At 42.8% G+C, this 25781-nt stretch overlaps 1 protein-coding gene across 1 annotated transcript in view; it reads left to right on the forward strand.

The window, feature by feature from the left end:
* Positions 1 to 25781, forward strand: part of LOC126101501 (lysocardiolipin acyltransferase 1-like) — a 130159-nt gene that overhangs the window by 83201 nt on the left and 21177 nt on the right. Inside the window, exons 4-5 of the mRNA XM_049912146.1 lie at positions 18292 to 18442; positions 19174 to 19291. Of these exons, the coding sequence (XP_049768103.1) occupies positions 18292 to 18442; positions 19174 to 19291 (269 nt within the window). The remainder of the gene's footprint in view (positions 1 to 18291; positions 18443 to 19173; positions 19292 to 25781) is intronic.

Genomic DNA, 25781 nt, shown 5'->3' on the forward strand with positions numbered 1-25781 from the left:
AACACACCAACTGCACCCGCTTCTCTTGTGATGGGCCTGTTACGAACCCGTTTGCGTGCTACGACCATACCTGTTGCACACAGTTGGCGGTAGATGTTTTGCAATGTGCGGCACGTTGGATGCTCTCTGTCCGGGTACCGTTCTGCATACACCCTGCAGGCTCCAGCTGCATTTAGTTGACACTCGTCATAGATGAGTATCATCCCCACCTTTTCAGAGTTCGAATACACCATGGTCACAGTTCCTACAACACTACATTATCACAGACGTCTGGTAAAACGGTGTACTACAGTTGGTCTGCGTGCGGAGACGAATGCAGACTAACAATAGCAGCAAGCGCTACATGCGGACACTGCGACAGCTAGACCAAACCACAACAGTGCACTACAGCCACATTCGTAAACACGGTCATCATCGTAAACATGTCCCTGCAGATGCTGCTCACCGACCGTGGCCCGTGTTTGTTACAACACGCAACTGAACGTCGGAGGTTTCAAGCGTCAACTTTAGGTTACAATATCTCTGGATGTAATTAACATTTTACAGTGCAACAAATGGCACTGATTACGTATTTTTTTATATGTTCAGATGTGCTAACAAAACTAACGTGGTTCCATTTAAAAAAACGTAGGTTTGTGTTAAAAAATATACTTCCGTGCATTTTTGTATGGTTTGTATTAAACAGTTACACTAGCCCCTCTCGTCACGTTCGGTCTGTGGAATCGGTTCATCAGTATTTGATGTGATTTACGAAATATATCCAGCAGTAATGTTAGATGACTCACCCTGTATATCCAGATACTTAAAAATGATGTATAAGAAAACTTTATTAGCAAGGCTGTCCTACTTTAACAGAATATCTGGATTCAGCTGTCAAAATGTCACTTAACTCTAAAGTTTGTATCAATAATCTTGAGTTTGCCAGTGTATAGTTATATTATAGCATTTTATGTAAAATCACATAAATTGTTTGAAGTATTAGCTGAAAAAGCAGCAGCTGAGCAGTTTACAAGTGCAACAGGACTATTTCAAAGTGCTGTTTCTCCTGATATAATGCAACATGATAGCATTACCCAAACAGGATGGAAATCAGTAGATGTGATGCATGTATACAGATAAACAAATGAGTAACACTTTCAGAAAAATTGAATGATTTATTCACGAGAAAGAGCTTAATAAATAAAGCAAGTCAATAATGTACTGGTCCTCTGGTTTTTATGCGAGCACGTGTTTAGCTTGGTATTGATTGACAGAATCATTGGATGCCCTCCAGAGGGATATTGTACCAAATTCTATCCAATTGGCACTTCAGATAATCAAAATCCAAAGCTGGTTGGGGTGGGTCCTGCCCTTAATGCTCCAAATGTTCTCAGTTGGGGAGAGATGGCCAAGTCACAAAGACCAACAGTAGAAACTCTCCCCTTATGTGGGTGGACATCGTGTTTCTGAAATGTAAGCTGAGGATGGCTTGTCATGAAGGTCAACGAAGTAGTTAGTCAGATATTGTCAGTGTATCACTGTAATGTAACGGTGCTGTGGATGACCAAAGGAGCCCTGCTTTGAAAAGAAATGGCACACCTTCCATCTCTTCCAGTTGTCAGGCCATATGATGGGTGACAATCAGGATAGTATCCTATTGCTGTCCAGAGTGTCTCCAGACATGACTTCAGCATGGAATCTCAGTGACTGGCCAATAATTGTCTTCAGTAATAAGCCCCACTTTGAATTGAGCCCTGATGATCAGCAAAGACGTATCTGGAGACGCCCCAGATGGTGGTGGGATACCAATCTGACTGCTGATCCCTTACAGTACAGCAGGAAGGACATTGCTGATGTTCTACACCCTATTTTGTTGCCCTTCATGGCAAGCTATTCTCAGCTTACATTTCAGGAATATAAAGCCTGCCTGTACATAGTGAAAGTTTTTACTGCTTCTCTTTGCACTTGCTAAATCCTACCTCGACCAGCAATGTTGGCAGATATCTCCCCAACTGAGAATATTTGTAGCATTATGGATGGGGCTCTCCATGATGAAAGACTCCAATCTTGGGATTTTGATGATCTAACGCACCAGTGTGACAGAATCCAGCATGATATCTGTCAGGAGGACATGCAGCAAAACTATCAATCAATCCCAAGGTGAATAACTGCTTGCATAAGGGAGACGGTGTACCAATGCATTGATGACTTGTTCTTTCTTTGTGAAGCTCTTTCTCTTCAGTAAATCATCCAACTTTTCTGAAATTGTAATCATCTATTTATCCATTCATGTACATCACATCTACCAATTTCTGTCCCATTGGCATAATTCATTTATGGTGCATTGCACTGGTTATAATTTGTTGTTAGTGTACTCAACACAAACTGAATTACACATTGACATGTAGAAGCAGCCATTGCAAGCAGTTTGCCTCTGAAAGCTCTCCATCACTATGGGATTTATGGAATCAATGAATGAATGGAGAGTCTGTCATCATCTCCAAACATGCATGAAGTGTTTATTGTTTTCGTCCAAGAATCATTTTAGTACACTGTTTTTACATGTGACATAGGACAGTGGTAAGCCTAGTTAATTTACAATACAGTAGTCATTTTGACTACATTGTTGACATAATCAAAATGCATAACAGTGTAGGTTGGTGTACTACTTTGCTTCTACATGTGATAGTAGCAGTTATTAAGTGAGATGACATGATAAGCACAATGTAAACTACATTATGAATTGACAATTAAATTTGGTAAATGAGGTTTACTTATTATGATGTTCCATACATTCAGGCAAAGAATAGAAGCAGTGGTCAAGCAAGAACTGTTTTAACTGTATTTTAAATGCATTTAATGTTTGTATGCATTTTAGGTAAGAAGGCAAATGGTTATATAACATAACTCCAGTATCAATACCAGAGAAGAAAAGTTGCCACTTACCATATAGTGGAGATGCTGAGTTGCAATAAGCACAATAAAAAGATTCACACACACATAGCTTTTGGCCATTAAGGCCTTTGTCAGCAGTAGACACACATGCACACACACACACACACACACACACACACTCACGCAAACGCAACTTGCACACACGTCTGCAGTCTCATAGAGCTGAAACTACACTGTGAGCAGCAGCAGCAGCACCAGTGTGTGATGGGAGTGGCGACTGGGTGGGAGTAAGGAGGAGGCTGGGGCGGGGAGGGGAGGGATAGTATGGTGGGAGTGACGGACAGTGAAGTATTGCAGTTTAGACGGAGGGCAGGAGACAAGGTGCGGAGGGGAGAGGGGGTAAGTAGCAAAAGGAGAGAAATAAAAATAAATTAAAAGACCAGGTGTGGCGGTGAAATGACAGCTGTGTAGTGCTGGAATGGGAACAGGGAGGGGGCTGGATGGGTGAGGACAGTGACTAACGGAGGTTGAGGCCAGGAGGGTTACGGGAACATAGGATGTATTGCAGCGAAAGTTCCCACCTGCGCAGTTCAGAAAAGCTGGTGTTGGTGTGAAGAATCCGTATGGCAAAGGCTGTGAAGCAGTCATTGAGATGAGGGGTATCATGTTTGGCAACGTGTTCAACAACATAATGGTCCACTTGTTTCCTGGCCACAGTTTGTTGGTGGCCGTTCATACTTACAGACAGCTTCTTGGTTGTCATGCCTACATAGAATACAGCACAGTGGTTGCAGTTCACTTGTAAATCACATGCCTGGTTTCACAGGTAGCCCTGCCTTTGATGGGATAGATGATGTTAGTGACCGGACTGGAGTGGGTGGTGGTAGGAGGATGTACGGGACAGGTCTTGCATCTAGGTCTATTACAGGGGTATGAGCCATGAGGTAAGGGATTGGGAGCAGGGGTTGTGTAAGGATGGACAGTATATTGTGTAGGTTGGGTGGACGGTGGAATACCATGGGAGGAGGGGTGGGAAGGATAGTGGGTAGGACATTTCTCATTTCAGGGCATGACAAGAGGTAATTGAAACGCTGGCAGAGAATGTAATTCAGTTGGTCCAGTCCTGGATGGTACTGAGTTACGAGGGGAATGCTCCTCTGTGGCCAGACTGTGGGACTTTCGGAGGTGGTGGGAGACTGGAAAGATAAGGCACGGGAGATTTGTTTTTGTACCAGGATGGGATGGTAATTATGGTCAGTGAAGGCTTCAGTGAGACCCTTGGTATATTTAGAAAAGGACTGCTCGTCACTGCAAATGCAACAACCATGTGTGCCTAGGCTGTAAGGAAGGGACTTCTTGGTATGGAATGTGTGGCAGCTGTTGAAGTGGAGGTATTGCTGGTGGTTAGTAGGTCTGATATGGACGGAGGTACTGATACAGCCATCTCTGAGGTGGTGGCCAACATCTAGGAAGGTGGCTTGTTGGGTTGTGTAGGACCAAGTGAAGCAAATGGGGGAGAAGTTGTTGAGGTTCTGGAGGAATCTCAATAAGGTGTCCTCACCTTCAATCCAGATAGCAAAGATGTCATCAATGAATCTGAACCAGGTGAGGGGTTTAGGATTCTGGGTTTTTAGGAATGATTCCTCTAGATGGCCCATGAATAGGTTAGCATAGGATGGTGCTATGCAGGTGCCCATAGCCATACCACAGATTTGTTTGTAGGCAATGCCTTCAAAGGAGGAGTAATTGTGGGTGAGGATATAGTTGGTCATGGAGACGAGAAAGGAGGTTGTTGGTTTGGAATCCACAGGGTGCCCAGGGCGCCTGGAAAGGTAGTGTTCGATAGCAGTAAGGCCATGGGCATTAGGAATGTTAGTGTACAGGGAGGTGCATCAATAGTGACGAGCAGGGTACCGTGTGGTAAAGGGAAAGGAACTGTGGAGAGTTGGTCGAAGAAATGTTTGGTATCTTTTATATAGGAGGATAGGTTCCGGGTAATAGGTTGAAGGTGTTGGTCTACGAGAGCAGAGATTCACTCAGGGGAGCACAGTAACCGGCCACAATGGGGCATCCCTGGTGGTTGGGTTTATGGACTTGTTCGAGTATTAGAAATTCTGGGAAGTTAACGGGGGGTGGTTTGGAGGCCCTGGGGGTGCATCATCGTTGGATAGCGGAGTGAACGGAGTTAGGCAAGGTTCAATATTGGCCTTTGGTTGAGCCTGATTGGTCAGGTTGGTGGTGAAAAAGTGTTTCCACTGTAGGGACCAGGAGAAGGAGAGTAGGTCTTTAACAAGTGCTGCATGGTTGAATTTGGCAGTGGGGCAGAAGTTGAGGCCTTTGGAAAGGACTGATATTTCTGTGGGACTAAGGGTTTGTGAGGAAAGGTTCAAGACTGTGTTGCAGATCTGATTAGGTTTTGGGTTCTGTGTGGTGGTGGGAGGGAGTTTTGGAGGGTGAGGTAAGTGTAGTAGGTCTGCGAGACAAGGTTTGTCAGTGATGAGGTGGCGTGGGGGAGGTTTGGAGGTTGTTGTAGAAGTGGTGGACAGTGGTACTCTGTGGCGGGAGTAGGAAGTGAGCAGGATGGAGAGCTTTTTGAGGTGGTGTTGTGCATATTGCTCAAGTTCCTGCAGGGCAAGAGTTTCAATGTGTGTTATGGGTTCCAGGAATTTGGGATTACATAGCAGGAGAATTTGCGGATGGCGAGAAGGTACTGCAGGGAGGATTGGGCTTGGCTGTTATGGTTTTGCAGGACTATGTTGGTGAGGGCTAAGGATTGGCAGTTACAAGATAAGCTGCAACCACTGCGCTGCATTCTATGTAGGCATGACAACCAACAAGCTGTCTGTCCGCATGAATAGCCACTGACAGACTGTGGCCAAAAAACAAGTGGACCTCCCTGTTGCTGCACATGCTGCTAAACATGATACACCTCATCTCAATGACTGCTTCACAGCCTGTGCCATATGTATCCTACCCACCAACATCAGCTTTTCTGAATTGCACAGGTGGGAACTTTCCCTGCAATACATCCTATGTGTCCATAACCCTCCTGGCCTCAACCTTCGTTAGTCACTGTCCTCACCCATCCAGTCCCCTCCCTGTTGCCATTCCAGCACTACACAGCCGTCATTTCACCGATACACCCAGTCTTTTAATTTCTTTTCGTTTTTATGTCTCTCCTTTCCACTACTTAACCCCTCCTCCCTCCGTCTAAACTGCAATACTTCACTGTCTGATGCCGTACATTTTCCCGGCGTATCAAATACTGATGATTTTCACGGGTTTGCAGCCGGGTTCCATCGTCCTGACGACAACACGATATTTCGGCGGACCATCTGGCCACCATCTTCAGGTGTGATTGAGTGCACAATCACGCCGGAACTCAAGAGACCTCAGATTCAGCGGCTCCTTTATACCGCGGGTACTGGCCATTGCGCATACGTGAGCAACGGAAAAGCTGCCCTCTGTGAGGCGAAGAATTGCAGCGGCACCAGCAGTGAAAACTGTCAAAAGTGAGGAATTGCAAAATTAAAATGCAGCCGGTCGGAAACCAGACCGTTGTTGTTTTATCTGTGATAAAATAGGAATCCACGTCTTGCTTAAAGGAAAACCTTTGTCTCTATTAATAATATCATCAGAGAGAGGTATTTCAATTGATTCTTTCAATACACAATCCCAGTAACGGGAAGCCGAGGCAATAATTTGCGTCTCTTTGAAGGACATATTGTGCCCTTCCTTAAGACAGTGTTCGGCAACGGCTGATTTTTCCAGCTGGAGCAGACGTGTATGCCGTTGATGTTCCACACATCGATCTTGAACTGTACGAGTAGTCTGTCCAATGTAGGCCTTGCCGCAGTGACACGGAATCTTGTATACTCCAGGCTTCCTCAGTCCCAAATCATCTTTCACCGATCCAAGAAGGGATCTAGTTTTGGCCAAAGGCATGAGGATGCTTTTAATATCATATTTCCTGAGGATTATTGAAATTTTCGAAGAAATGCTTCCCACGAAGGGTAAAAAAGCAACAGATTTGGAAGTGTCCACCGTTGGTTCTCGTGGGGGTCCAAATTGAAAAGCATGAGTAATTTGGTCATCAGAATACCCATTCTGCCTGAAGACAACCTTGAGGTGATCTGTTTCAAGTTATTGGAATCCGAAACAGCATAAGCCCTCTTGACAGTGTGCGTAAAACTCCCAAGCGTTGATGTTGTGGATGACAACTTGTTTCAAGTAAGATACTCGTGAAGATTATCTGGCAAAAATGGCTTATTTGTAGGAGGATTCTTCATACCGTAAGCTAAGGAGCGATCCTACCAATCGGATAAAGCGGAAGACCATCTGTCTTATTAAGAAGAGCTCATTGCCTGAGGATATCATTAAAAAAACTTCATCCAGGGGCGGCAGTACCACCCAGATTGTTTGGTCTATCAAAGGTACATAAACCTGGGGCACCTCTTCGTCCGATTGTTGGTAATCGGGGCGCCCCTACTTATAATTTGGCAAAATATCTTGCTTCTGTTCTGAGCCCACACGTTGGGAAGTGTGAACACCACATATCCAACTCGTCCGATTTTTTTCAACGCCTGACGTCTACGCCCTGGATCATCTGACCTTCTAGTGACCTTTGATGTTGTTTCACTTTTCACTCAGGTACCTTTGGAGGAGTCTTTATTGCTAATTGGTCAACTCTTGGATGACAAAACTAGTGAGCTGTGCCGCCATGTATTGACATTGACGTATTTTTTATTTAATGAAGCAATTTTTGAACAAACTGACGGTGTGGCTATGGGGAGTCCTCTTTCCCCTATTGTCGCCAATGTCTTTATGGAAGATTTTGAGCATATGGCACTTAAGACATCTTCTCCTAAACCAACATGTTTTTTGAGATACGTGGATGATATTTTCATCGTTTGGCCACATGGAATGGAATCTCATAGATTTTTAGATCATTTTAACTGCCTTCATCCACGAATCAAATTTACGAGGGAAATTGAAAATGATGGCAAATTACCATTTTTGGATGTTTTAGTACATAGGAAAGAAAATGGGACTTTCAGCCACAGTGTATACCGAAAACCTACGCATACGGACCGCTACCTCCATGCCACAAGTTGTCATCCACATCATCAACGCTTGGGAGTTTTACGCACACTGTCAAGAGGGCTTATGCTGTTTCGGATTCCAATAACTTGAAACAGATCACCTCAAGGTTGTCTTCAGGCAGAATGGGTATTCTGATGACCAAATTACTCGTGATTTTCAATTTGGACCCCCACAAGAACCAACGGTGGACACTTCCAAATCTGTTGCTTTTTTACCCTTCGTGGGAAGCATTTATTCGAAATTTTCAATAATCCTCAGGAAATATGATATTAAAAGCGCCCTTAAGCCTTTTGCCAAAACTAGATCCCTTCTTGGATCGGTGAAAGATGACTTAGGACTGAGGAAGCCTGGGTCATAAAAGATTCCATGTCACTGCGGTAAGGCCTACATTGGACAGATTATTCATACAGTTCGAGATCGATGTGTGGAACATCAACGGCATACACGTCTGCTCCAGCCGGAAAAATCAGCCGTTGCCGAACACTGTCTTAAGGAAGGGCACAATATGTCCTTCAAGGAGACGCAAATTATTGCCTCGGCTTCCTGTTACTGGGATTGTGTATTGAAAGAATCAATTGAAATACGTCAGTCTGATGATATTATTAATAGAGACAAAGGTTTTCATTTAAGCAAGACGTGGAATCCAATTTTATCACAGATAAAACAACGGTCTGGTTTCCGACCGGCTGCATTTTAATTTTGCGATTCCTCACTTTTGACAGTTTTCACCTCTGGCGCCGCTGCAATTCTTCGCCTCACAGAGGGCAGCATTTCCATTGCTCGCACACGTGCAACGGCCAGTACCCGCGGTATAAAGGAGCCGCTGAATCTGAGGTCTCTTGAGTTCCAGCGTGATTGTGCACTCAATCTCACCTGAAGATGGCGGCCAGATGGTCCGCCGAAATATCGTGTTGTCGTCAGGACGATGGAACCCGGCTGTAAACCTGTGAAAATCATCACCACACTGATTGTTGGTGCAGCAGTTTATGTCCCACATTACTCCCGCTGATATAATTAAGCCTGTACCTTGAACTGATCATGCTCACTGTGTCAGTTTCCGTATTTTTGTGTGTTATCTCCTGCACTTTTGTGGTGCCACACGATCTTACATCTCTAACTACGAACACCTCCACACCCCCCACACTTTCTCTGTTCTATCACTGTTCGCACCCACTAAATCCACCTCATCCAGTCACATCTGCCACCCCCCTTCTATACGCTTATCCGCCCTAAAACCTGCTACACACAGTAATATACATATATTTATTACTGATTAGTTATTCTCTTCTGTGACCTTCGTGACTTCTCTCCAAAACCGTATCAGTCAAGCCCAATCCATCTGCAAAATTCTCCTGCTATGTAATCCCAAATTCCTGGAACCCATAACACACATTGAAACTCTTGCCCTGCAGAAATTTGAGCAACATGCACAACACTACCTCCAAAAGCTCTCCATCCTGCTCACTTCCTACTCCCGCCACAGAGTACCACTGTCCACCACTTCTACAACAACCTCCAAACCTCCCCCACGCCACCTCATCGCTGACAAACCCTGTCTCGCAGACCTACTACACTTACCTCACCCTCCAAAACTCCCTCCCACCACCACACAGAACCCAAAACCTAATCGGACCCGCAACACGGTCATGAACATTTCCTCCAGAAGCCTTAGTCCCACAGAAATATCAGTCCTTTCCAAAGTCCTCACCTTTGGCCCCACTCCCAAATTCAACCATGCAGCAATAGTTACAGACCTTCTCTTCTTCTCCCGGTCCCTACAATGGAAACACTTTTTGGCCATCAACATGACCAATCAGGTTCAACCAAAGGCCAATATTGAACCTTGCCTAACTCAGTTCACTCCTCCACCCAACTGTGATCCACCCCCACTGCCTCCAAACCACCCCCTGTTAATTTCTTATCCTTGAATCTTGCCTCACCATCATTCCCCAAATTCCTCGACATGCGTACTAACCTTACATCTGCATAAAGAACTGCAGTCCACCATCTAGAAACTTATCCTGATCTTATAATCCTATCCGCAGACAAAAGGCTCCACCACCATTGTTTTGAAGTGCAAGGATTACGTGGCAGAAGGACCCCGCCAGGTGTCAGATACTTCCACCTACAAACTGTGCCTCAGTAATCCCATTCCAAGAATCCAGCAGGATCTCCAGTCACTACTCAAATCCTTAGGCCCATCCCAGAACCTCTCCCCTGAGTCCATCTCTCTACTTATCCCTACCACTCTCTGTACTCCCACCTCCTACATGCTTCCTAAAGTCCATAAACCCAACCACCAGGGATGCCCCATTGTGGCCGGTTACTGTGCTCCCCTGAGCAAATCTCTGCTCTCGTAGACCAACACCTTCAACCTATTACTCGGAACCTATCCTCCTATATAAAAGATACCAAACATTTCTTCGACCAACTCTCCACAGTTCCTTTCCCTTTACCACATGGTACCCAGCTCGTCACTATTGATGCCACCTCCCTGTACACTAACATTCCTAATGCCCATGGCCTTACTGCTATTGAACACTACCTTTCCAGGCGCCCTGGGCACCCTGTGTATTCCAAACCAACAACCTCCTTCCTAGTCTCCATGACCAACTGTATCCTCACCCACAATTACTTCTACTTTGAAGGCATTACCTACAAACAAATCTATGGACACCCGCATGGCACCATCCAATGCTAACCTATTCATGGGCCATCTAGAGGAATCCTTCCTAAAAACCCAGAATCCTAAACCCCTCACCTGATTCAGATTCATTGATGACATCTTTGCTATCTGGATTGAAGGTGAGGACACCTTATTCACATTCCTCCAGAACCTCAACAACTTCTCCCCCATTTGCTTCACTTGGTCCTACTCAACCCAACAAGTCACCTTCCTAGATGTTGACCACCACCTCAGAGATGGCTGTATCAGTACCTCCGTCCATATCAGACCTACTAACCACCAGCAATACCTCCACTTAAACAGCAGCCACACATTCCATACCAAGAAGTCCCTTCTGTACAGTCTAGCCACACATGGTTTTCGCATTTGCAGTGACGAGCAGTCCTTCTCTAAATATACTGAGGGTCTCACTGAAGCCTTCACTGACCATAATTATCGTCCCATCCTGGTACAAAAACAAATCTCCTGTGCCTTATCTTTCCAGTCTCCCACCTACTCCCAAAGTCCCACAGTCTGGGCACAGAGGAGCATTCCCCTCGTAACTCAGTACCATCCAGGACTGGAGCAACTGAATTACATTCTCTGCCAGCGTTTCAATTACCTCTTGTAGTGCCTTGAAATGAGAAATGTCCTACCCACTATCCTTCCCACCCCTCCTACCATGGTATTCCACCGTCCACCGAACCTACACAATATACTCGTCCGTCCTTACACAACCCCTGCTCCCAATCCCTCCCCTCATGGCTCATACCCCTGTAATAGACCTAGATGCAAGACCTGTCCCATACATCCTCCTACCACCACCTACTCCAGTCCGGCCATTAACATCATCTATCCCATCAAAGGCAGGGCTACCTGTGAAACCAGACTTGTGATTTACAAGTAAGCTGCAACCACTGTGCTCTATTCTATGTAGGCATGACAACCAACAAGCTGTCTCTCAGTATGAATGGCTACCGACAAACTGTGGCAGAAAAACAAGTGGACCACCCTGTTGCTGAACATGCTGCCAAACATGATACCCCTCATCTCAATGACTGGTTCACAGCCTGTGTCATATGGATCCTTCCCACCAACACCAGCTTTTCTGAACTGCGCAGGTGGGAACTTTCCCTGCAATACATCCTATGTTCCCATAACCCTCCTGGTCTCAACTTTTGTTAGTCGCCAGCCAGAGTGGCAGTGCGGTTCTAGGCACTACAGTCTGGAACCGAGCGCCTGCTCCGGTAGCAGGTTCGAATCCTGCCTCGGGCATGGATGTGTGTGATGTCCTTAGGTTAGTTAGGTTTAATTAGTTCTAAGTTCTAGGTGACTGATGCCCGCAGAAGTTGAGTCGCATAGTGCTCAGAGCCATTTGAACAATTTTTTTTGTTAGTCACTGTCCTCACCCATCCAGCCCCCTCCCTGTTCCCATTGCAGCACTACACAGCCGTCATTTCACTGCCACACCTGGTCTTTTAATTTATTTTTGTTTCTCTCCTTTTGTTCTTACCCCCTCTCCCCTCCGTACCGTCTCTCCTGCCCTCCGTCTAAACTGCAATACTTCACTGTCCGTCACTCCCATCATACTATCACTCCCCTCCCCGCCCCAGCCTCCTCCTTACCCCCACCCAGTCGCCACTCCCATCATGCACTGGTGCGGCTGCTTGCAGTGTAGTTTCAGCTCTATGAGACTGCAGATGTGTGTGCAAGTTGCATTTGCATGAGTATGTGTGTGCGTGTGTGTATGTGTGTCTACTGCTGACAAAGGCCTTAGTGGCCGAAAGCTATGAGAGTGTGAATCTTTTTATTGTGCCTATCGCAACTCAGCATCTCCACTATATGGTGAGTGGCTACTTTTTTTTTCTGGTATTGATACATTCCATCCTGGATTTTTCATTGTTTGATAACTCCAGTAAGATGCACTCCTCTTTTGCATAAGTTTGTATTTACTGTGTTCATGTGTAGGCTCATCTTCTGCATAGTTTCATATGTGTGTATATCATAGTTGTGTCTGAAGAAATTTTCCTTTTGTAAGATGCTCCCTTTTGTGAAAATTAGTATTTTGTATATATTCAAGCAATGCATCAGCAATATCTTGAGAGTTTTAAAAAGGATTCTACAGGAATCCTTGCATTTAGCTTTTCTTATCAACCTGATAATCTTTTTGTGTGTTTTAAAAGTTTTTATAGAGTTTGTGGAATTCCCACAAAAAAATATTCCATACATGAGTAGCAAGTGTATACTGCAATGGTACATTGTCAGCACTGATTAGCAGCTTGTATTGCGAGTAAGGGTCCTAATAGCATACGCTAATGAATTCAGTCTATTATTTAAATCGTTCAGGTGCATCTCCCACTCCAGACCTGCCTCAACATGAGTGCCTAGAAATTTTGTATGAATGACTTCAGACACATTTTTTCCTTCAATAGTGAAAACAGGGTTTGCAGGATGGTGGTTTTGTGTGGTGTGCAAGTTAACTGCCACAGCTTTTTCACGATTTATGGTGAGTCTGTTGGTCCTGAACCAGTGCATTAAGGTATGCATAACTGATATTACAGCCTCCTGTGGAAGACTGTGTGAATGCATGACTTACACATTATGATGATTTATTTCTCCACAGAGGTGGAATAGTGTTTCATCACTGGCACAAGCTTATCGCCAATTCCATCTTTTTTAAAGTACTGTTGCATTATAATCCAAATGTCAAGGTGTGTTGTGTGTATCGTGGTCGTATAACTTGTAATAGCTGCAACTTGCATGCCTCACATCTTAGGCTCTTTTGTAGGATGTATCATATTGTGGCATACCTAATGTTTGCAATTTGGTGTGACTGGTTGTCTTTCAGTGGCCTCATTCATATCAGTGCATATCCTTAACATTGTCATCCACAAGCAATCATCAGCATGTTCATAGTCCACAAACTGTAGCCTCAAGTTACATCATACATGCCTTGTGCACTTACTGTGTAGTACAGACTTGTCAGATTTGTTTGTAAAGCATTCCTGCACCATATCATCAACTTTTCTGTGTGCGAATTCCGTAAGATATTGTTGTTAAGTCTATGCCATTTTTCATGCCACTGTCATTATTGTTAACACCTTGAACTTATCACATCAAACATAGCAAATATGGAAACATAATTCTCCACCCTCACTGACAGCTCTTATTGAACAATTTGTGGCGTCGATCCACGGATCAATAGGCCAGAACATCATATGTGTATTATGTCTTTGAGTTGATTTTTGTTTTGTATACTTCCTGGACCTCAGTTCCTGCCTAGTCTTTGAACTGAAAGTTTGTCGTGTAATAAAAGTATTGACGATTAGAAGAGAGAACCGTGGTCATTACCTTACCACCTTGATATCTCCTTCAGTGGTGACCCCGACGTGATTTGAACACGCAACCTTCTGATCTGGAGACAGGTATCCGCCCGGTGCCCTGGACCCCTGCCATGTAACAAGCTTTTGACAAACTGAAGCACTTACTAGCAAACACGGTGACTGTTGCCCACCCGATCCGGATGCTACATTTTTTATTACTGCGGATGCCAGTGATACCACAGCAGGTGCTGTCCTCAGCCAAACCATCGGAGATACTACCTCTCCTTGGCAGTTCTTTTCTAAGAAGCTCAACGGCGCTGAAAAAAAGTACTCAGCCTTTGATAGGGAGCTCTTGGCAGTTTACAAGACTGTGAAACACTTCCACACCGAGGTTGAGGGTAGGGACTTCTACATTTTAACTGACCATAAACCTTTGGTTGCTGCTGTAAAGAACCCCCTGACTGACCCTCCACCTAGATGCTTCCGTCATTTGGACTTTATATTGCAATTTACCTCTGACAAACAATACATCAAGGGTACAGATAATGTGGTCGCAGATCTTTTGTCTCGTGTCGGCACTCTCACAACTCTGATAGACCTCTCTAACTTGCCTCAGCTTCAGTCTGTAGACACAGACACTATGGACCTTATTTCTGATCACAGCTCGTCACTCAAACCTGTGCGATCCACCTTTCTCGGTGTCATAGGCGAGTTTTGGTGTGACGAATCAACTGGTACGCTGCGTCCCTTCATAGCCAAACCTCTGCAGAGAAAAGTGTTCGACAAATTACACAACCTAGCTCATCCAGGTGTGTGAACCTCTACCAGACTTATTTCAGAGCACTTTGTCGGGCGCGACATGCGTCGTGACTGCCAAGCCTGGGCCCCTGCCTGAATTCCGTGCCAACAAAATAAAGTTTTGCGGCACACATTGCCCCCACTAGGCTCCTTCACTGCTCCTCCCAGTTGCTTGCAGCACTTCACATCGACTTGGTGGGCCCCCTCACCCCCTCCGAGGGTTACAGATACGTGCTGTCTATTATAGGCAGAACCTCTCGTCAGTTGGAAGCTGCCCCGCTACCCAATATTACATCCAAATCAGTGGCACGATCCTTCATAGACACTTGGATTTCACGCTTCGGCTGCCCTGTTTACTTGACGACTGACCAAGGCTGTCAATTTGAGTCTGCCTTATTTTCTGAACTATGTAGGCTTGCGGCATCAAGAAGATTCATTCAACAGCATACCACCCCCAAAGCAACGGCCTCGTGGAACGTTGGCATAGGATGCTTAAGACGGCCCTACATTGCCGTGGCCTCCTTTGGACGGAAGCCCTGCCATTCATCTTACTCGGTTTGTGGACCACTTTCGAAGAAGACCTTAAAGGCTCAGTGGCCGAATTCGTCTACGACCAGTCCATTACACTGCCAGACGAACTTATTGCTCCTACTCCAGTCACCAAACCGTCCGAACTGCCGTCGTTGGTAGAACGGGTGAGGTTACACTGTAACAAGCTTCAACCCCCGCCCCCTTCCAGCCACATAGGTTCCCAAGGCGCTTGACACTTGCGAATTTGTGTTCTATCGTGATGACACTGTGAAAGCCCCGTTACAGCCTCCTTACACAGGCCCGTACAGAGTTGTCAAACGAACCAGTCACACAGTGGACATCGTAATTAAGGGCTCAGTAACTACTGTCTCCCTCAACAGGGTTAAACCTGCTCACATAGAGTTTTCCCCTACCTCACCCACTGTTGAAGAGACCACTCTCTCTGGCTACCCTCGGCCTTCTTCCTCTGCTCATGATTCGAGTAAACTCACGCCTACACCGGCCCCATCAATGAGCCCACACTCATTCTGGGGTTTTCTGCCTCCCAGCTCCCATAGCAGAGGCTCCAGCTCCCAGGGCTCTAATATAACAGTTCCATCTTCGTGCGACAGCACACCGCACCACTCTTCTAACCGGTGCACCCAGCGCGCATGTTCCTGCCATGCCCACTCAGGCCTCACCGTCTGACACTCACCCCTCTACTTGTAGCACACCGCCCTCTCCATGCTATGGCTTCCCCACCCCACCGGCTCAGCATACCTCTCCATTAGTAGGCGCCACTTACGAGCTCTCTACCCATGTTCATCCTAATGACATTTGTGGTGTGTCTGTCATCGTTAGTGGTGATACTGCATTAGTGCTGCTTGCGTTTGATGATTCATGTGACTTGTTAGGTGGTGTGTCACAATGTGTCGTGGAGCGTTTCAAAATCTCTCGAAGTGCTACTGTGGAAACCTACGTGCTTTCGTTAGGCCAAGTGGAAAGGTGATCATTAGGTTCCCTGACGACGACACCCTTCCACGCCAGCAGTCCTGCACCGGCTGATGACTATGACTGCCGACGTTGCTTCAAGACTTCAGCATCAGCATTCCAGGATTTGCTCCGTGCTCTCCTCCCACACGGCCATGCCATTAGATGTGGAGGAACTCACTGTAACCCACTAAAATTCTCGGTACGTACTCCATACTGCAGGGGGGGGGGGGGGGGGGGGGGGGGAGGAGGCTATGTGTCATCAATCCACGGATCGATAGGCCAGAACATCATATCATCATATGTGTATTATGTTTTCGAGTTGATCTTTGCTTTGTATACTTCTCCGGCCTCAGTTCCCGCCTAGTCTTCAACCTGTACGTTTGTCATGTAATAAAAGTATTGATGATTAGAAGAGAGAGCTGTGGTCATTACCTTACCACCTTGATATCTCCTTCAAATCATTCTACAAGGTGAGTCAAAAAGGACTTTGCAACTTTGGAATGATATAACAATTTATTGAGGTAACTTACAGTATCAGTAGGTGTGTCATTTTGTAGCAAGCAACCTCAAGTTTCATTCACGTAGTGCATCAGTACCCCATTCTGCTATGAGGAATGCCAGTATAGTGCACACTTAAAATGACTACTTTCACCTCCAAGTAGGCTTATAATTTACCCTTGGCAGAAGAACTTTGTTGGGACAGGTTGTTCATGGAGACCCAATAAATCACGTGTTGATTGATTGACTTATTCATACATAGAACAATATACTGATGTTGTCAAATGTTTGTCCAATTTTTCTTATTAAAATAAACATTCCTCTTACAACATTTATAGCTCCTTTACCTAGCTCTACTTTTCTAATCATATCATAAATTGTAACTCAGTGCAATGTTTATGAACATTAATTTACAATCTGTAATCATTTTAAGTATTCTTTTACGGTGCAGTAGCTGTTACTTAGTAAATATTTTTTACGCTTTGATTAATGGAGGTTGGATCATTTGCATCATTTATTTCTTGTGGCAGCCTGTTTTACAATTTTATTCCATAATATAACACTATTCAGAGTTTTTGACTTGTTTCCTCTGTTTAGATGTAAACACTGTCTGGATTTGGTTCCATGGTCATGTATTGAGCTGTTTGTGGCATACATTTTAAATTTTTTTCTTATATACATTGTGATGATAGCATGGGAAGAAATTGATTACCAGTGGAATGTTTGCCACATTACAATTGATAGTCATATCAAATCAAGATGATACCTGAGACTTTTATATGAAACTTGAGGTTGTTCCCTACATGATGATATATCTGCTGATTCTGTAAGTTACCTCAATAAATTTCTTATCATTTGAAAATTGTAAAGACCTTTTTGACTCAGATGTATTTGCCTTTACTGTTGTTTACAGAACCCTATTCAGAACTGTAGGCACAAGGATTAAGTGTACATGACATTTGCCTTTTATAATGGCTGTGGAAATCATAGTTGTTTTTGTGTCTTTTATAATGGCTGTGGAAATCATAGTTGATCTTAAACTGATTTGTGTTATTACAAATAAATGCCACAGAGAACTAAAAGTGCTATTAGGTGAGTGTAAACACTACAAGATCTTCAGTGATACCTCTACAAGACTAGTCTTTATCTACTTCACAGGATATTTTTACAGTTCACTTTTTTCCAAATAAATACTTTGTGTATCTATAGACATTGATTCAGGTAAGAATTCCATAAACAGTAAGTAGTGTAAGTGCTGAACCAAGCTAATTCTTTTCTCTTCATATCCACCTTTTACAATCTAGCTAAATATGTGTGACTACTGAGCAAAGGCACCTTATTGTTCAAGCTCTTTTATTGCAAATAAGTGTCTCTCTATCTATCTGAGTGTGTGTGTGTATTATATGTTGACCTTCTAAGGAATGACAGAAATGTTTCCAAATGGGTTTCAGTCATATAACCAGTACTGTTTTCCATATTTATATGTGAAAACATTTCATATAAAAGATTACTGTACTGATTGAACAGGTTTTGCTGTTTCCGGAGGGCACAGACCTCACAGAAGGTAGTAGGCAGCGCAGTCACAACTATGCAGACAGCCACGGACTGCCACATTATCAGTATGTGCTGCATCCCAAGACCACTGGATTCACATTCCTGGCCCAGCGAATGAGATACAGTGAGTTCTTAGACTTACATTTTCTAGTTTTGTATTTTATGTACAAGGATCTGCCAAACAAAGATAATAAGCTAAGTCCTACATTATAAAGGAGCCTGTTCTGGGCTGCTGTAAAGTTGGAGGTGCCAGAGGACTCTATTCCAAAAGAAATTTCTATTTCTAGAAGACAAGTGTCATTGTGGAAGACATGAAACATTCTATAAATCATTTAGCAAATAGGGTAGTGAGTAATGTTAGTTTTACATTGTTGTTGGTCTTTCAGACCATCATCTGGTACAAAAATATTGCCATTCTTTATGAATGTTCATATTATGTGTTACAAACACATTTATCAAGCCAAATTGTGTTAGGAGACCCTTAAAAGTTTGTTTAAACAAAAACCTCACACTAGATTATCTTTAACGGGCAGAATGAACTGCTCATATACATTTGACAGAACCCTTGGAATTTCCAAGAGAACATCAACTCAGAATATAGAATAAAATAATGAATCACTCAGTAAGTTGAAAAGTATTTTTGTAGTAAGTAGGGGATTGTAGCTGTAATAAATATGGCTTAATTTTTATTTCTTATTTGTGTCTTATTATTCTAAACCAATGGGATTATGACTGCAGTCATTTCATATGACTATATGTAATCTCTACAAAACGCTTCACTTGATTCACACAAATCTCCCTTCTGAGCAACTTTCTGCAGTGGTTATAATAAATTTGTTTATGCCAACATTTCAGATGGCCACCTGGATGCAGTGTATGACATGACTGTAGGCTACCCATGTTCTGTACCTCAACAAGAGACAGATCTCTTGAAGGGAAATTTCCCTCATGAAGTTCATTTTCATGTCAAAAGGTGTGTAGAATGATCTTTTTTTATTATAGAGAAGTAGTGTGTAGTTACTCTTCACTTCCTAGTTCTTCGCAATAACCTTATGTCTTCCTCAAAAAACGCCATATAAGAGCATTTGAGTGTTTCATAAAAAATATTTCCGTTAGTCACAAAAATCACAAGTTACTCTCAACATCATACCATGGTTTGCACACACAGTGCAAGTAGTGGTAGCAAAAGTTATACTTTATTAATTTATTTCTTTTGTTTACTAAAGATCCAGTTAGCAACTGAATCACAAGGATACAGAATGTGTCATATTGTACAAAGTTTAAATATAGCTTACACGGCAATAAGAGAGGCAGTGCAAATGAGATATCAAATAAACAGCACATACTCAAATAACAGAAAATTTTGTTTCATTGTGAAGAGTTGAGTAATATATGCAGGAAGTAGTTTTATGCTAAATATTACATAAATAAATACATGGATACAAAAATCAAGTTTTCATATGTCATTGACGGTACTCAAAATAATATAAGAGTGGTAATAGTTTGAACTTAACATATTGCTCAGAAAACATAAAATATGAAACACAGAATGCAGACATCGTCATCTATACTGTTGTCGAGTGGCACATCACAGCCTTTTTTAAAATAGAATTTGTGACATAAAATTAAGTCATACTAGTTCTGAAACAATTGTAAGCGTAGCAGTGATATTCATTTTGTCTCATCAATTTATCAACCGTATAAAAAGATTTCTCTATTAGTTACTCTTTGAGAATTTATTTGAATCTGGGCAACTGTATATAACAACATTTAGTATGTGGCGGGAGTGCATTAAACAACTTAATGCTGGAGTAATAAGATTCTTTTTAAGCCAGATAAAAACTTTTTAACTCAGTGTATAGACTGTTTTTGGCTCTTGTATTCTATGAATGATATTTGCTATTGTCTTTTTAGAGAGGAAAGTTATTAGTGGTAGGACAAAAGTCAACAAGAAAAAGTATACTGTGAGGTGGTGGTAAGACTCCCCATTCTTCAAGCCAAGCCTCAACTACTCTGGCAAGAGAGCCTATTAGGGACACCATTCATTACATTCATTAGTCTGACAGCTCTCTCTCTCTCTCTCTCTCTCTCTCTCTCTCTCTCTCTCTCTCTCTCTCTCTCTCTCTCTCTCTCTATATATATATATATATATATATATATATATATATATATATATATATATATCTTATCTCTCCCCACCCTCTCTCTTTTAGCAAATCATATATTCCTTTTTGTGATGTTGGTTTCTCCAGAATATGATTGCACACTACACTTATTAACAAAAGTAGGCATAGCAGGAAGCCTTAATGGTATCTGTCTAGCCACTGAAGCAATAACCCACAGTATACATATTGTAGAACTAAGGCTTTCAAAAATATGAAAGATGTTGGGTTGACCACTTTCCTGTCATATTAAGTAAGTTTCCAGGAATTTGGTATCCTCAACTTTCCGTGTTGGGTGATCTCTACACAATGTTAATTTCTTCAAGGTTTCTTTGTTGTATACGATATTGAACCTCATATAATGACTTCTGTCAACAGTGAATAAGAGACCATTTGAAGAGAACCTGTTCAAACTTTCAGTGAAAACTTCGCTTGCAGTTTTTTTTAGATTAATATCTTGTTTGAGATTGATATCTGCACATTCATCACAGAGTATTGTAACATCATCTGTAAAAAGGATAAATTTGCTCTTTGTATCAAAACAAAGTGGGAGGTATCCAGAATGAGATTTTCAGTCTGCAGCAGAGTGTGCACTGATATGAAACTTCCTGGCAGATTAAAACTGTGTGCCCAACCGAGACTCGAACTCGGGACCTTTGCCTTTCGCCGGCAAGTGCTCTACCAACTGAGCTACCGAAGCACGACTCACGCCCGGTCCTCACAGCTTTACTTCTGCCAGTATCTCGTCTCCTACCTTCCAACTTTACAGAAGCTCTTCTCCGCAATATCCTTTCTTTCAGGAGTGCTAGTTCTGCAAGGTTCGCAGGAGAGCTTTTGTAAACTTTGGAAGGCAGGAGATGAGATACTGGCAGAAGTAAAGCTGTGAGGACCGGGCGTGAGTTGTGCTTTGGTAGCTCAGATGGTAGAGCACTTGCCCCCGAAAGGCAAAGGTCCCGAGTTCGAGTCTTGGTTGGGCGCACAGTTTTAATCTGCCAGGAAGTTTCATAGTGGGAGGTAATTAACGAAAATACAAAACAGCAGTGGACCTAGAACAGAGACTTGTGGAACACTGCAACTTAAGGTGTTCCACTCAGATGAGGCAGGGTCTCCAGATGAGCCATTTCAGTTCTTTAGAACTGACTGGCTGAAGCCATGAACTGACAGTACACCATAAACTGTAATATTCTGCCTTTATCAAAAGAATTTAATGATTTACACAACTGAAGATTTTCATGAGACCACAAAAGATACATGCCAAAAACTTTTTGTTAATGGCTCCCAAAAATTTATTGTTAAAAGAAAATATTGCTAGTTCAGTAGACAGACAAGATTCAAATCCAAATCGACTCTAGTTGAGGATGTTGTGGAAACTAAGATGATCAGCAGTGATTTTCTGCATGTGTTTCTCAAGGATTTTTGAAAATATTCTTAAAAGGGGATTGGGCAATAGTTTATGACATTACCTTTTTTACATTTTACCTCAGCAGTGAACACACCAAAATTAAAGGGCTGTATGAAGAAAATGTATGAGGAAAACAAAAATTATTGTTTTTCAAAACAATAAAATGCATCAGACTGCTAATTTCTTCTTAGAATCTGCAGCCATAATTATCTGAATTCTTTTTCACTGTTCATAGTGTTTTTATTCCCTCATCATTACTGTCCAGTAAGATTTGCTCTCATATTTTCACATCCTCTATTATGATACACCATTCAAACAGCTGTTCAACAAAGTGGTTTCTGACCACTGTGTGCTAAGATATACCTTTATAACTGTTACTGAAAAGATGGGATTGTCAGGTTCAGTAGATGCTGCTATGGAATACCTCAGACCAGACATTTCAAGTAACTTCCATAATATGAATTTGACCCTCACTAGCCCAGCAGAAATAATGTCCATCAGAAAATCTTTAAAATCAAAAACATTAGTGGATATGATGAAATATCAACAAAGTTAATTAAAGAATGTGATTCTGAATTAAGTAACATATTAAGCTATCTGTGTAACTAGTCATTTATCAGTGGAATATTTCCTGAATGATTGAAATATGCTGAAGTTAAGCCACTGTTTAAGAAGGGAGATAAAGAAATAGCATAAAATTTCCATCCAGTTTCACTGATGCCAGCATTCTCAAAAAATTTAGAAAAAATAATGTACAATCGGCTTTATAATCATCTGATCTCAAATAACATACTGTCAAAGTCACAGTTTGGATTTCTAAAGGGTTCTGATATTGAGAAGGCTATCTACACTTACAGTGAAAATGTGCTTAATTCATTAGACAAAAAATTGCAGGCAACTGGTATATTTTGTGATCTGTCAAAGGCATCTTACTGTGTAAATCACAATATCCATTTAAATAAATTAGAATATTATAGTGTAACAGGAAATGCTGCAAAATGGTTCAAATCTTATATCTCTGGCAGGAAACAAAGGGTGTTATTAGGAAAGAGACATGTATCAAGCTATCAGGCATCATCCAACTGGGAACTAATTACATGTGGGGACCCACAAGGTTCCATTTTGGGGCCCTTACTTTTCCTTGTGTATATCAATGACCTTTCAGCAGTAACATTACCAGATGCCAAGTTCATTTTGTTTGATGATGATACAAACATTGCAATAAATAGCAAATCAAGTGTAGTCTTAGGAAGATCAACTAATAAAATATTTGTGGACATTCACTGGTTCCCAGCTAATTCTTTGTCACTAAACTTTGAAAAAACACACTACATGCTGTTCAGAACTAGTAAGGGCTGTCCCACGAGTATATGCTTAACATACGATGACAAGCAGATAGAAGAAGTGGACAGCGTTAAATTCTTGGGATTACAGCTTGATAATAAATTCAACTGGGAGGAGCACACCACAGAACTGCTGAACAAATCTCTATTTGCAATGCAAATTGTGTCAGACCTAGAGGATATAAAAATTAAAAAGCTGGCATACTATGCTTACTTTCATTCCATAATGTCATATGAGATTATTTTTTGGGGTAATTCATCAAGCCAAGCTAAAGTTTTCTGGGCACAAAAATGTGCAGTAAGAGTTATGTATGGTGTGAACTCAAGAACATCCTGCAGAAGCCTTTTTAGGGAACTAGGGATACTAACTACTGCTTCCCAATATATTTATCCCTTAATGAAATTTGTCATTAAAAATATATTGCTTTTTCAAACTAGCAGCTCAATTCATGGAATCATTACTAGAAATAAGAATAACCTTTACAAGGATTTAAAGTCAATTTTGCACAAAAAGGTGTGCATTCACACAAACGAACACAAACATACACACAAAATTCAAGCTTTCACAACAAACTGTTGCCTCATCAGGAAAGAGGGAAGGAGAGGGAAAGACGAAAGGATGTGGGTTTTAAGGGAGAGGGTAAGGAGTCATTCCAGTCCCGGGAGCGGAAAGACTTACCTTAGGGGGAAAAAGGGACGGGTATACACCCGCACACACACACATATCCATCCACACATATACAGACACAAGCAGACATATTTAAAGACAAAGAGTTTGGGCAGAGATGTCAGTCGAGGCAGAAGTGCAGAGGCAAAGATGTTGTTGAATGACAGGTGAGGTATGAGTGGCGGCGACTTGAAATTAGCGGAGATTGAGGCCTGGTGGATAACGGGAAGAGAGGATATATTGAAGAGCAAGTTCCCATCTCCAGAGTTCGGATAGGTTGGTGTTGGTGGGAAGTATCCAGATAATCCGGACGGAATAACACTGTGCCAAGATGTGCTGGCCGTGCACCAAGGCATGTTTAGCCACATGGTGATCCTCATTACCAACAAACACTGTCTGCCTGTGTCCATTCATGCGAATGGACAGTTTGTTGCTGGTCATTACCACAAAGAATGCATCACAGTGTAGGCAGGTCAGTTGGTAGATCACGTGGGTGCTTTCACACGTGGCTCTGCCTTTGATTGTGTACACCTTCCGGGTTACAGGACTGGAGTAGGTGGTGGTGGGAGGGTGCATGGGACAGGTTTTACACCGGGGGCAGTTACAAGGGTAGGAGCCAGAGGGTAGGGAAGGTGGTTTGGGGATTTCATAGGGATGAACTAAGAGGTTACGAAGGTTAGGTGGACGGCAGAAAGACACTCTTGGTGGAGTGGGGAGGATTTCATGAAGGATGGATCTCATTTCAGGGCAGGATTTGAGGAAGTCGTATCCCTGCTGGAGAGCCACATTCAGAATCTGATCCAGTCCCGGAAAGTATCCTGTCACATGTGGGGCACTTTTGTGGTTCTTCTGTGGGAGGTTCTGGGTTTGAGAGGATGAGGAAGTGGCTCTGGTTATTTGCTTCTGTACCAGGTCGGGAGGGTAGTTGCGGGATGCGAAAGCTGTTGTCATGTTGTTGGTGTAATGCTTCAGGGATTCCGGACTGGAGCAGATTCGTTTGCCACGAAGACCTAGGCTGTAGGGAAGGGACCGTTTGATGTGGAATGGGTGGCAGCTGTCGTAATGGAGGTGTGTATATATATATATATATATATATATATATATATATATATATATATATATATATATATATATAACAAAGATGATGCGACCTACCAAACGAAAGTGCTGGCAGGTCGATAGACACACAGACAAACACAAACATAGGAAAGAGGGAAGGAGAGGGAAAGACGAAAGGATGTGGGTTTTAAGGGAGAGGGTAAGGAGTCATTCCAATCCCGGGAGCAGAAAGACTTACCTTAGGGGGAAAAAAGGACAGGTATACACTCGCGCGCACACACACACGTATCCATCCGCATACACACAGACACAAGCAGATATTTGTAAAGGCAAAGAGTTTGGGCCACCAAATGCTGATTATTAAACAAAATTTAAGCAGTGGCAGGTTTAGAACCCAGGACCGACGCCTATGGTCCTAAAACACATAGGCTTATACACTGATGATGTACAAATTTGTCCACTGCCCACAGCAAGACTGAATGCTGCCTGATAGCTTTGCAGGTGCGTGATGCGGTAAGGAAAATACAGATTGGCTATAGGGTAACTACTGATAGAGGTCCGAGAGAGAGAGTGAGTGTATACGTGTCCTTTTTTCCCCCCAAGGTAAGTCTTTCTGCCCCCAGGATTGGAATGACTCCTTACCCTCTCCCTTAAAACCCACATCCTTTTGTCTTTCCCTCTTTCCTGATGAAGCAACTGTTGGTTGCGAAAGCTTGAATTTTGTGTGTATGTTTGTGTTTGTTTGTGTGTCTATCGACCTGCCAGCACTTTTGTTTGGTAAGTCACATCATCTTTGTTTTTAGATATATTTTTCCCACGTGGAATGTTTC

This window comes from Schistocerca cancellata, chromosome 9 (genome assembly GCF_023864275.1).
Source record: "Schistocerca cancellata isolate TAMUIC-IGC-003103 chromosome 9, iqSchCanc2.1, whole genome shotgun sequence".
NCBI lineage: Eukaryota > Metazoa > Arthropoda > Insecta > Orthoptera > Acrididae > Schistocerca > Schistocerca cancellata.